Source organism: Phocoena sinus, chromosome 20 (genome assembly GCF_008692025.1).
Source record: "Phocoena sinus isolate mPhoSin1 chromosome 20, mPhoSin1.pri, whole genome shotgun sequence".
Classification (NCBI taxonomy): domain Eukaryota; kingdom Metazoa; phylum Chordata; class Mammalia; order Artiodactyla; family Phocoenidae; genus Phocoena; species Phocoena sinus.
In genome coordinates this window covers 45,551,721-45,565,220 of record NC_045782.1, presented here as the reverse complement: position 1 = coordinate 45,565,220, position 13,500 = coordinate 45,551,721, and the positions used below count along the sequence as shown (strand labels likewise).

At 45.7% G+C, this 13,500-nt stretch overlaps 1 protein-coding gene across 3 annotated transcripts in view; it reads left to right on the top strand.

Annotated features, from left to right (window-relative positions):
• The first annotated feature begins 8,854 nt into the window (after positions 1 to 8,854).
• PITPNC1 (phosphatidylinositol transfer protein cytoplasmic 1) overlaps positions 8,855 to 13,500 on the top strand; it is a 258,196-nt gene continuing 253,550 nt past the window's right edge. For 2 of the 3 annotated variants that reach the window (XM_032615786.1, XM_032615785.1), the window contains exon 1: positions 8,859 to 9,768. Coding sequence is in view for 2 of the 3 variants with exons in the window: in XM_032615785.1 (XP_032471676.1) it covers positions 9,721 to 9,768 (48 nt within the window). In the remaining variant the exon portion in view is untranslated. Of the gene's footprint in view, positions 9,769 to 13,500 lie in introns of all 3 variants that reach the window. The other variant, XM_032615787.1, reaches the window with a different exon arrangement.

The following is a 13,500-nucleotide window of genomic DNA, read 5'->3' as shown; positions in this document are numbered from 1 at the left end:
GCAGCCCGCGCGAAGGACCCCACGAGGCCCCCTGCGCTGGCCGCCAGGCAGGCAGCGCCGCGGACAGCCCTGGGGGCGGAGCTGGGGCGCGAGGCTCGCTCGTGCACCGTACGTCCGGTTTTGTCTTTGCTGACAGACTTCTCATCTACAGTTTGCGGTGAGAAAAGCTAGTGTAATCGAATAGGCTATGATACATATTCTTACACCTCTGTTTTGAAATATGATTTCTCAGAGCCGTGGGCAAGTCGCTTAACTTTTCTTGGATCTCGGTTTTCTCCTGTCTATAGGAGCAGGCTGAAATAAACGCCGAAGAAAAGAGTTCTCAGGTTTCATCTGGTTGAGAATCTTGGCATAATCTGTGGGATCTCTTAAAGTTAATAAGAGAAGGTATGGCAGTGGCTGAGTAGTATAATAGGTAAATATTATGTTGGTAAGAAGAATCTTTAGAAAGACGTTTTATTTGCTTTCCCTTTCCAAACTCTTATGAGCATCAAAAGAGATCACGTATATCCGAGCCGATTTTCCAGTTAGGGACCATACAAGTTTTCTTTATTATCATCCACACCATCTGGGTCCCTCTTTTTAAAAAAAGCTTAAGATCCTTGAACGTGAGAATGAGGCTGTGTGTGGTGTGGTCCAAGTGTCAACAGTAGCCTGAGAAGCAAACAGGAAATCTTGGAGCGGTCTACTGTTATGTTAGTGATTCTCAGTTTAATCAGCACCAACCTCCCTTTATATATGCTGAATAGACCTTTTCTTAAAAAAAGAAAAACTGAAAAAAAAAAAAAAAAAAGAAAAACTGTTCTGGGGACTTCCCTGGCCTTCCAGTGGTTAAGACTCTGCTTCCCATGCAGGGGGTGTGGGTTCAATCCCTGGTCAGAGAACTAATATTCCGCATGCTGCATGGCTTGGACAAAAAAATTAAAAAGAAAAAACAAACAAACTATTCTGGAATGAAAATCATGGATAATATAACCCATCTACACACATAACTAAAAAACAAGCACGAAACAAGAAAACATCCTAGCTGTAAAGGAGAAACATTGCAAAATAATAATATATTTCAAAATATAAAGGCTAAAACATGTCTACAGTAGAAATACAAAGAAAGCCATTTGCTTGTACACATATACAATACAATAACTATAAATGCAAACATTACAGCTGCCACAGGTGTGTTCTTTTGGTTCCTCAAGCATAAGGGTGGCATGATTTTTCCAATATGGTGTACAACTTCTTGGTAAAGTTCTGACTATATTGAAGTATAATCTTCCATTGTTTTTCACATAGAAGAAGTCTTAGAAAATTTAGTGCGTATTAAAACTTCAAAAAAAAAAAAGCTTGGCATATGTATAATGGAGTTAGGCCTCAGACACATAAGGAGGTGTCTGGCAGGACGTTGAAAAGTCTGATGGAATGTGAGACGATATTTTATTGTGTAGGTTTGTTGCATTGCAGTTGTTCAGCATCCCAATTACATGTTGATACCTTCCTCATCCACCGTGACTGTGACAACCCCAAATTCCCTTACAAATTTCGAAAGCACACTCTAACAGCTCGTTGAGACACACTAGGGTAAGATGTTTTCTGGCTCTACATTTGGTGGGCAGTTGCTTTGACTAGAGTAGACAAAAGGATTTGGAGTTCTACACTTTGTGTGAAAAGTTTGATAAAACAAAAAGTAACAAAGGTGTGATGGACTAAACAGATTTATAGTTTACGGAACTCAAAAAATAAGAGTGTAAAGAAGGCAAATAGGTGGAGAAAAGTCAGTTGGCTCCACAGCAAACTGAAGCCCTTCCTCTCTAGGCTTGGAGGTAACAATAATGAAAGCCAATTGAAATCTAAGGAAAAGACTGCAAAGGAAACAAAAATTTAAAGTGAAGTAAATAAAGAAGGAAACCAGTAAAAGTCCGAGCAATGGGCAGAGAAAATAGATAAAAGTACTGTATTATAGACAGATTCTTTATAAATCTATTATTTGAGTGAGCCTGAGATTAAATATGTGGCTTTGTAAGAAAGAAATTGGTTTCAGAAGAGAAAAATTGGCAGTGGAAGAATAAGGAATCTAGGAATTCCCTGGCTGCCCAGTGGTTAGGACTCCAAGCTTCCACTGCAGGGAGCACAGTTTCCATCCCTGGTTAGGGAACCTGCGTGCCACGCCGCATGGCCAAAAAAAAAAAAAAAAAAAGAATAAGGAATCTAAAATGAAGGGAGAAGTACTGATTGGAAAAAGTTTATTCAGAAAGAACCATGGTAATATATATTATGATACTAGTTATTGAACATAGTGTGCCTATATATTAATTGCTACTTTGGTATATATATTTTTTCATATTTGGCATTTCTGGCACTTTCAGCTTATTGGCTGTGCACATACCTGACCCAAAGTTCCTGCCTTTGTGAAGTGAACATTCTAATGGGGAGGAAGACAGAAAATCAATATGTAAATATGTGCCAGGGATGATAGTGCTTGGGAGGTGGTCAAAGAGGGCATCGCCAGTGAGCTAAGACCTGCAGTAAGGGAGTCTTGCAGGTTGCTGGGGGATGAAGATTCTAGGCAGAGGCAGGAGCAAGAACCCTGAGCTGAGAGCAATCAGATCATGCCTGGCTTGTTTGAAAAACAGAATGAGTAAGGGCGAGAGTTGTGGGAGATGAGATTTAAGGCAATTTGACCATTAGAAGGACTTGGTTTTTAATCTGAGTGAGATGGAGAGCCAATGGGAGTTTGGGGCAAAGGAGTGGCAGGACCTGATTTACATAGTAAAGGAATCACTCTATTTCCTAAGAGACAGAAGCTGTTTTCTGCTGGGCAGAAGCTGGGAGACTAGTTAGAAAGTTTTTGCAATAATGCAGGGGGAAAATGATGGTGTCTTGGACGAGGGTGCAGGCAGTAGAAGTAGTAAGAAGTGGCTAGATCCTGGATATAATCTGAAAATAGAGCCAAGATAGGACTTGTGGTTGGTTATGAGAGGAAAGGGGTCAAACATGTCTGCAAGATTTTTGAGCTCAATCTCTGAAAAGATGGAGTTGCCATTTGCCAAGATGGAGCAGACTAGGGACAAGAAAGTCAGAAGGAAAAGGACAGGAGTCAGTTTTGGATATGTTAATTTGAGGTGCCTATTGGGTATCCAAGTGACAATGCTGAGAAGGCAAGTGGATATACAAATGTCAAATTAAAGGGAGTCATTTGGGCTAGAGATTTGAAGTTAGGAGGCATTAACATACTGATGGTATTGAAAGTCGCAGGGCTTACATTACAGAAAACTTCCTGAAATGTGTGTAAAATATTTGTTTGTAAAATATTTGTTTTTATTTATTTGCTTACATATATTTTTGGCCGCACCGCTTGCGGGATCTTAGTTCCCTGACCAGGGATTGAACCCGGGCAGTGAAAGCTCCAAGTCCTAACCACTGGACCACCAGGGAATTTCCAAAATATTTGTTTTTATAAATTGCTTATTTTAAAGGCAATGGGAGAACTTGATATTTTCAAGTCTGTTATGAATCATTTTGTAAAGAAAAATATTTTATCTTTTGGGTAAAGGTCAGGTGAGTAAAGGCATACCTAAGTCATTGTATCCATTTACTCTCGCTGCTGTAACAAATAACCATGAATTTGGTGGCTTGAAACAAAAGCAATTGATGCCCTCACAGTCTGGAATCCAGAAGTCTGAAGTCAGTGTCAGTGGGCTGAAATCAAGGTATGGCAGGGCCATGCTCTCTCTGGAGGCTCTAGGGGACAGTCTGTTCCTTGCCTCTTCCAGCTTCTGGTGGCTGTGGGCATCCCTTGGCTTGTGGGGATCTCATCACTCCAGTCTCTGCTTTCATGGTCACAGTGACTTCTCCTCTTCTGTGTGTGTGTGTGTGTCAGATGTCCACCTGCCTTTCTCTTACACAGATACTTGTGACTATATTTAGGGACACCCAGATAATCCACGGTAGTCTCATCTCAAAGTCTTTAACTTAACCACATCTGCCAAGACCCTTTTTCCAATATGGTAACATTTTCAGTTTCCAGGGCTTAGGGCCTGATGTCTTTGGGGCCATTATTCAGCTACACTGTAGTCACCTACGCAATTTCTAAGCTGGGGTTTTGATATAAACGGTTACATGCTCTTAATAGCAAACATAATTCCTTCTTCTCTCTGGGGGCATTTAAAACGTTCCACAAAAAGTCAAATTCCATGACGTCTCTATGGCACTACATAGCTAAAAAATACTATTTCTGGATCTGTGTTGACATCATTTGATGATACTAGGTCAAATATAATTTGGCATTAAAGAGTTACCGTAAGTTATGGTTGCACAGTTACTTCCTCTTAAAGGATACTCAGGGTCAAGGACAACGTCTTCTTTCATCACTAAAATTTCTCTCCAGTGAGTATAGGTTACAGATCCTCTCATAATTCATCTCAAAATATTCCAATGTTTGCCAACTTCTGTAAAAGCAGGTAATGCAATAAAAAGTGAAACCTTCATAAAATTTATTACTAGCTTATTTATTAAAAAAAAAAAAGAAGACAAAACCATACGTTTGGCCACGGATCCTCCAGGGTTTTTTCCCATGTGAAGCAATTTGTACCACATCATTGTCAATTAATCTTTATTTTATGAGCATTTACTGCACAGCTGTAAGCAATTCCACATCAAAGGCATTCTCCGTATTTAAAAGAGGACTGATAAATGGGTCTACACATAAGAATTGCTTTGGGACTTGCTTTGTGTAGTTTTATTAAGAATGAATTTAACATTTGCATAGGACCTAACAAGGTTAGACATACAAGTGTTTAAAACACACACACACACAGGAATATATAGACATAGGCTTCTCTGGAATTAAAAAATGTTTAATAAAACAATTGCAAAGTATAACTTTGATTTTCAAAAATTGCCCTTAAAGAGGGGGAGGGGCATGTCAAAAGGACGCAGGAACCGACCTGGAAGAGCTACCAATGGCCAAAGCTGGGCCAGTGTAAACAACAAAAATAACGTCGTATTGAATTATAACTCAAAGTAGAGAAGAAATATGCCTGAGTCCACACTGATATAAATAAATAATTGAATGAACACACAAATGAGGGAGAAAGGACACATCTTGCAGGATACCATATTGTGTGTGTAGATACCCTCCCCTTGAGGGGGTGGGGCTTAGCTCTGCTCCCTTGAGTGTAGGCTGTGCTTCAAGACTACCTTCCAAAGAATAGAGTATGGAAAGGGAAAACTAGTCACTACAATAGAAAAACTTGGTAGACATTACCGTAACCAAATGATAAAGTTAAGTCCTTTATCAAGGGCTACTTGGCTAATAGAAAGCAGAGCATGGGAATGAGAAGGGGACATCTTTATAGAACTGTGATATAACAGTTTTGTTCTGTTCCTTCTCTCCTTAGCTCTAAAACAAGTTGAAGTTCAGTCTCTTCAAAAGCTTCTTTGGAGTAGCTACACATTTAGATAAGATTAATGAATGTTACATAATGCAGTGATTCTGCGCTGCAGCAGTTCCCCCCCTCCACACCCATCCCCATATTTGGCAATGTACGTGGGTGTGTGGGTGGGATTGCTACTGATACTCAGTGTGTAGAGACCAGGGATGCTGCTGAATCCTACAGTGATTCCCCCAGCAAAGAATTATCTGTTATCAAATGTCAATAGTGCCAAGGTCGAGAATCCTGAACTCATATGCATACATCTAATAGACCTTGATTGGGTACCCACAATATCCCTCAAACCAGGCTACACTTTACAGATGACACAATAGGACATGGTCCATCTCCTCAGGAAGGTTACCATCATGTTGGGGGATTGGAGAACAAGTGAAACACTTCAAGTAAAGGATATGATATTATATATATAAAGGCCACACTGGCATACAAACCAGAACCAAAATGAATAGTCCAGATCAGTGTTCTGGGTTGTCTAGAAAGAGTAAAAAGAGTTATCTAGAATGGCTCCACATAGGAGATAGGAGTCTCATTGGGCCTTGGTGAATCCACAGACTTTAGATCTAGTGAGGAGGACTAGAAGGAAGATGGAAAGAACCACAACAGCTTACTTTACAAGTACCAGGGATATTCTTGGAATAAAATATGAAGAGTCACGAAGTCTGTTAATACACTCTTCTTTCAGATCCTAGTTACAGACAGAACCCTACAGGTTTTGGGGTTTTTTTTCACACAAACTAGGAAGAGGTTTCAATGTGGGGGAGGGGGTGAATCAACAGAATTCGGGTGAAGACAATGGGTTGAACAGCTCCTCAGATGATTGATTGAGATGCACACCTCCCCCATCTCGCGTTCTGAGAACCCTGCCTTCAGAGGGTGTCACCCATCTGAGAATATATGCTGTCATAGACATGAGTAGGCTAATACTCTTTTCCTTTTGGTCGCATCATTCCTCACTGGTAACTTTACTCTTGGTTTTTCTCTTTGCCCTTTGCTCCCCATCCACACTTTTTAATATGTGATGATCCGTAACTGTAGAGTGTACGTTGTTAATGGAACATCGCTACCATCCACAGTGATGATAGCAACACCTTCAAGGCTCTTTGGAAATGGATATTGCGAACTCCATGTTGAAAAGAAAACAAAGATACAGTTCTCACCAGACTGTTGCTGACGAGGTGACTTAAAACATTTTAAAGCAAGGTGTCTGACCAGTAGATGGCGCCCTCCTCCCTTGTGTGAATGAGTTATGAATGAATACGCTCTCCCTTTGCCCTCCCCTCTCCCAAGCACTGTTGTAGAGAAAGCCCATCGGTTCCCAAGTCCTATCCATATCTTTTAAGTTCATCGTCTTTTCTTCATTCGCTGTCTAATTCAGACCGTCCCCGTTTGTCTCCTTTAGAATTACAGTCATATAAACCTCTGGCCTCTGGTATCCTTCTGTCCCAACCCATCCAACACACTACCATCAGAATCACTTTCCAGCAACACAGATTGTCAATGCCCTGCTGCTTAATTGTGTCCTGAGGGAGGGAGTGGGAGAGGATTCTCTGTGAAGGCAGTGGCAAGAGCAGAAGGATCGAAGTAAGTGGAGCCCTTCTCTGGACAACAGAGTTTTCTCATTTGGCTGGAGCAGGGCCGGGGAAGGGTGATGCGGCTCTGTGGGAAAGGTAGATTCAGAGCCTCGATACTCCCGCCAGGGAGTTTTAACTTGCTCAGTTAGACCACAGAGAATCACTAAGAGGTGTTGAAGGCAGAAGGATTAGAGCTGTGCCTGAACAAGGGTCATGTGACCAGGCGTGCGGACTGACTGAAAAGGAAAAGTTCAGGGAGGAAGTCAGTTTAGCAAAGGGGAAAGGACAGAAGCATACATGTGGTAATTTGCAGTTTGTGAGATTCGGAGAAGGAGTTCCTCAACTGTAATATTCATCAGTAAAACACTTCATTATACAGAATCAATGTCAGGAAACATCTAGGAAAGCCAGGAATTTGTCCACCTACCCTGATGTCCTGTGTGCATATGCATGTGTGGCTAGCCAATACATCCCCTAGCTGCCTCTGGGAAGAGTTTTAAGTGCCAGAAGTGAAGCCACTACTCCGTGTTTGAGTAAGAAGCAGGAAAAAGAAAAACAGCTTGAGCATCCTCTGCGTATCACAGGCTTTCATGTGTTATTATTCAGCAGTACAGTGTCAGATTTAGATTTTCCACCTCGAGGAATTTGGTTTAGCTTCAATTAGTTGCTGTGAATCTTTCTGAGCCAACTCTGGGAAGCATTTATCTAGAAAATAGTTTTTTCCCTAGAATATAAGCTGGATAGAGGGTGTCATTTTTCTATCAGCCTTTGTATCATATTCACACAGTTATAATTTCTCTCCAGCCATCTGGATGATTTTAGCCACAGCCCACCATAGTTATATTGGTTAATTACTTATTACTTACAATTTTAAATACTCTAAGATTGAGGCCATCAGTATCGCCATCCAAAGCCCTGTGAGGAGCAGCAGGATCTTAGAGCACGAATATTTTTTCTGAGGAAAGATGATGCTTGCAGGTTATTCTGCAGAGAGGCAACTGATGCATTTTTCATCCAGCAACTTTTCAGAAAAACAAGCTTAAAAATACCAGACAAATGAAAAACAGACTTCAGCAGTTACATGCAGCTTCCTGAGTAACTGAAGAATGTGCCTCTTGTGGTTAAAATGAGGCATCTGTTTAATATGGATGAAATACCAACACTCCAGGCATTTTCACTGACATTTCACTGTGACTTTTTGAACTTGGGAATGCTGACAGGAAAACCTCTTCTTGCTGCTCTGCGAAGCCTGCAGTCAGACTGCAGAGCAGGGCCAGGAGAGGTAAAAGGCTATGCCTGGTTCATGTTCCCCCTGGTTTGTGTGTCTTTCTGTTTGGATTTCATTTTCATTCACATTGTTGGACTTTCCAGTTTCTGGATTCCTGCTCTGAAACCAGTTAGGAAACCAGGCAAGGGTTTGCTCTCCTGCTCCCAAATCCCATCGCCTCTCCAGCGCTGGACTTGCTTACTGGACCAAAGTGAAAACGCTCTCGGTGGGCATTTGTAAAAACCTTCTCTAAAGGTCAAGGGGCACTTCTGTACCTTGGACCCAGAAACTACCCAGAGTGGCTGGACAGAGCACTGTGGCACCCGGGGTACATTTGAGAACAGATTCAAAGGGTAAAGGAGCCGAAGGGAGCCCCCTTTTCCGATCCTCCCCATCGCCGGCCAGCCTCGGCTCTCCGCGGCAGCCCTGCCGTCTGGCAGCAGCCGGGGAGAGACATGCTGTTTTGTTTAAATCCTCCACATTCTTTGCCATTTCCCCATTGGCCGGATGGGGCTACCCTCCCCGCCGAGGCGGCTGCTGATGTCAGCTTCGCTCGCGCTCGCTCCTCCCGCACCCACCTCCCCGGGCACACTGCAGCTCGGCGCCGACTCTCCGGCCCCGGCGAGGTGGCTGCAAACTCTCGGGCACGCAAGGCGCTCGGGGATCCGGACTCGGGGGAGGGGAAGCGCACGGAAGGCGCCAGCTTCCTCCCGCCCGCCCCTCGCAGCCGCGAGCCGAGGTCGGAGGAACCCAGAGCCCCAGCCCGGCAGAGCTGAGCGGCGGCGGCGGCTTCCCTTTTCTCCCCCAGCGAGCCCTGAAGCGCCTCGGGGACCGGCCCTAAAAAGAGCAGGAAATCTTGTTTACCGCCCAAGGAGCACAGCCGATCGAGCCTTTGTCTGGAAAGTCAGCATCTCTGGCTCCGTCAGCAATGTGTGCCTGGTGACATTAGCCTTGGGCAGACCGGCCGGAAAAGGGGGGTCGCCAGGTTCAGATCTGGTTTCAGAGGCGGATCGAGCGGGTGACTTTTGTGCATTCGTTTTAATTTTTGGAAATCTCTCTTATTTTTCCTCCCTCGCCCGCTGCCGGGCATGTCCTGATCTGGCGCCCGCTACTACTGCCCCGGGCTGCCGATCAGAGCGGTTTCCAGTGGGTCTCCCTCCCTCCCTGGCTGACTTTGCAACACCGCGTTCCAGGCGGATCGACCTCGGCGTCGGCGAGGAAGGAGGCGGGGGAGCCGCGAACACCAGGACCCAAGCCTTGACATGCTCTCGGGCGGAGAGGAGGAAGCCAGGACCTGAGCGCACCGCCGGGGCTATTTCGCCGCCCGGGTCCGAGCACGGGGCTCCGGGCGCTTTGCCCTGCGCCTGGGCGGCAGCCTTGTTGGTCTGGGGGAGCCCCCCTCTTCCCGCCTCGGGGGTCCGCGGCCGGCAGGACCATGCTGCTGAAGGAGTACCGGATCTGCATGCCGCTCACCGTAGCCGAGGTAAGCGCCGCGCCGGGCCCGGCCTCGCCCACTCCCCGTCCCCGGCTCCGGGGCGCCGCGCCTCCCGGCCGGCGGGTCCACTGCGGGCGGCGGGGAAACCCTGGTGGAAAACTGCCTTCCAAACCGGGAGGCTGGAGGGGGAGGAGGAAGTGGAATTACTGCTTCCACTTGTCACCCCAGAAAGGAGGGCGGCGTTGGGTGGGGCGGTGGAGACTGCAGGTGGGTTTTGGGGGGGGAGGCTCCCAGAATCCAGATTGCTGGGGATCAGAATGCGCCAAAGGGATTTGGTCGCCCCCTCCTTCCAATTAAGAAAATGAATAAAGCAAACCCAAGAGCCCCAAGCATGCCCTGGTAGCTGGGGGGAGCAATCCGACCTGGCGTGGGCCCAGGTTCCCCTCCCGCCCTTCGCTGGAAGGTTGGGGTAAGGGAGAAGCCCTTCGCCCTCGGGATTTGGAGGGCCCGGGCCCCGCCTCGGGGCACCTCGGAACCCTCGGGGGGTCCGTTTGGGCTCGGACCCCTTGCCATCGCCGCCAGACTGGGCGCCTCTTCCGCCACGCCCGCGCTTCGAGGCCCCCGGACCTGGCTTCGACCTTTCTCTAACCGCCTGGGTCGGAAACTTTCTGCTTGTCTTGTTTCTTGGGCCGCGGGGAGAGCTCTCTGCGGGCGAGCGGGGAACGGCGGGGGCTGCGGCGCGGCCACAGGGGGGCGCTCCAGCACGTGGGTGCGGGCCCGGTCCGGGTTCCCGGGTCCCGCAGCTTCAGGGCGAGGGGAGGGTGCTTGTCCTGGGCTCGTCCTCCACGCGCTGCTCAGGTTCCTTTCTCCCGAACCCCTCCCTCCCCACCCCCTTTCCCCACCCCAAGCCTCAAGCTCGATCTTTCAGGAAACGATGACTCAGTGAGGATTATTCAGGCCCCGGCTTTCCTTTATTCCCGCTCTGCCTCCCTATCTTTGGTGATTTCACAATTGCTTAGCGCTTGTCCAGGGACATCGTGGGAGCTTGAAGCCAATCAAGGCAATTTGAAACTTACCAGTGTGGTTTGGTGTGGCAACACACATAACACCGGCGACCCAAACCGTGTTTATGTTGAAATACAGTGCACTTAATCTGTTAGACATGTTACTGAGCCACTACTTGGGGAAGGGGCGAGGTGCTTTGGGAGAGAAAAAGGTGGGGACTTGTCTACATTTGTTGTCTGGAGCAAGTGTTAAGGAAGAGCCAAGTACAATCCAAGGCAAGATCAAAGTATAGCTCCGAGTTTACAAAATGTATTCTAGGGACGCTGGGTGCCAAAGAGATCAGCCCCCACCCCAACGATCAACCGAGCGGTGCAGTTCGTTGGCTTTGGAGGAGATAACATTTGAGCAAGTTCTTGAAGGAGGGAGGCCATGTGGGTAGGCAGACCGTGTAAATCACGTGGAAAAGCAGCACACAATGCTATGTGGACGATGGGAGAGACAAATGAATGAAACTGGTTAACCGGAGTTTTTCTAGAAAAGGTTATCGAGATCTTCTCACCCCTGAGCAGATGAGCTGAAGTAGTTCAGCTTGGAGGTGTGTCTGCTTCCACTCCATCTCCTCCTAATGACTTTCTTTATTGAGAGGAGTTTGGGATCTAGGGGCAATGCTGGTACTGCACGAAATGCCCCCCATTGCAGGTGATAGTCAAGAAAGTAACCAGCTCTAGAATCTTCTGTACTACCTACAAAATCTCTTTATTCTGTTTTTTTCCCTTCTCAGGCTTTCTTGAACCCTCAGACACCGCTCTTTCTCCACATTTATTTTTGTACTGAAATAACTACAACTTTGGGGAGAAGTAATTATATTTGAGTGGTATAGGTGGAGGCCCTTCCCTTCTTGATTGGCAAATGAAATGAGACTCGGCCTGTAATATAATGTATAATTATAACTTAATTAACGTGTAATTCATTTGGACCAAAGCATGATTCAGTGTCTGTAAGGTCATATTCCGAAGTAGTTTTCTTCTTTGTTAGTGAAGCAGAGGGGCAGTTTAGATTGAGCAGGGTTTCAAAGCGGAAGGATTCAGATTAACCAAGTCAGATGATGGATGAGGACGTGAGGCCCAGCTTGCCAGAGGTTAGACCCCTAGGGTCTGACTGGTAGTGAACCCCACAATCCACCATCCACCTTAGCACTGTGTCCTCCCAACCTTAACTCTGAAAACTGGGAAGCCATTATCTTCAAAGAAGACAACTACCATCCACTTTGGTAGACTTTTAGAAACCTCACTTTTGCTACAACTCTTGATTTGCTTTGGGCCTGATTCAGCCTACCTGAAACTTCTAGGATTTGTCCCTGTTCTGACAACCACAGTTAATTAGTAGCAATGTCCATACTTTTAAAAATGAGAGAAATGCCCTTGTTTTGGAGAATCATCAAAAGGACCAACACTGTATGTCCATCCTTTTCCCCTGGTCTTATCTAGTTTAACTCTTCTTGGAGGGGAGTGTAAGGGAGACTGGTGTGTTATCCACATTTTGCAGATGAGTGAACAGAGATTCAGAAAGGTTAAGTAATGTGCGCCAGGCCACACAACTAGTTAATAGCCAAGCCAGAACCATGGTAAAACCATTAGTATTTGTTTCTCCTTACTCTGCTTGCCCGTTTCTCATGTTTAATCTAGAAAAAAAAAAATTCTTGAAAACAGATAAAGTCAGCACTATCAACTAAATGAAAAATCAAAGACCTTTTGAATTGGTATAGAGTGTGCTAGTTTCTACTATTTCTCTCGCCTTATTTTAACTCATAAAATATTCCCTAGTTCCAGGAAGGAAGAACAGCTCTGGGAGATAAAGCAAGTAAAGCTGAATTACAGTCTAGATCAGTGTTGGTGTTTTGTTTTTCAGACATTCATATCAGAGTAAAGAATTATAAGTAACATCCCATGGATATATTTTTTTAATTATTATTATTTTTTGCGGTACGCGGGCCTCTCACTGCTGTGGCCTTTCCCGTTGCGGAGCACAGGCTCCAGATGCACAGGCTCAGCGGCCATGGCTCACGGGCCCAGCCGCTCCGCAGCATGTGGGATCCTCCTGGACTGGGGCACGAACCCATGTTCCCTGCATCGGCAGGCGGACTCTCAACCACTGCGCCACCAGGGAAGCCCCCATGGATTTATTTTAATTTAAAAAAACCCCACTTCATTGGAATAGTCTCCTCATTTATTTTCAATGTTGCTGTCTCTGAACTAAATATAAGCCCATTGGAAAGTTCTAAACAACAAAGGTCCCTGGGGGCCAATAGTTGCCTATGAAGAGACAGTTGTCATTGTCTTCATTTGAAACATTTGGTGATATAGATTCTAGAATTTTAGACTTGGAAGGACCATTAGAAATGGTCTAGAGTTGAAGCATTTCATTTTGTGGAGGAGAAGACTAGAGCTATAGAAGGTGCTGTTAGTTGCCCATCTCATAGCCAAGGGCAAGGTCTAGGCCAGAACCCGGAGCAAAGCTCTTTTGCTGGGACTCCTTGTTGGAAGGAAGTATCCCTAAGCTGAATGTGCAAAGCAGGAGACTAAATCAGTCTCTAGTTGGAAGGTGGGTTGGAGACTCTGACCTTGTCTTCTTAGGGGAATTTTAGGGGTTGTCAGCTGCCCCTAAAGGTGGCCAGGGGCCTCTCTTTGAAGCTGCTTTTGTATAACAAGTCCACTGGTTTTCCTTAGATTGTATTTTTTTTGGGGGGTAGCTTTTGGATGTGTGGCTCAATGCAGA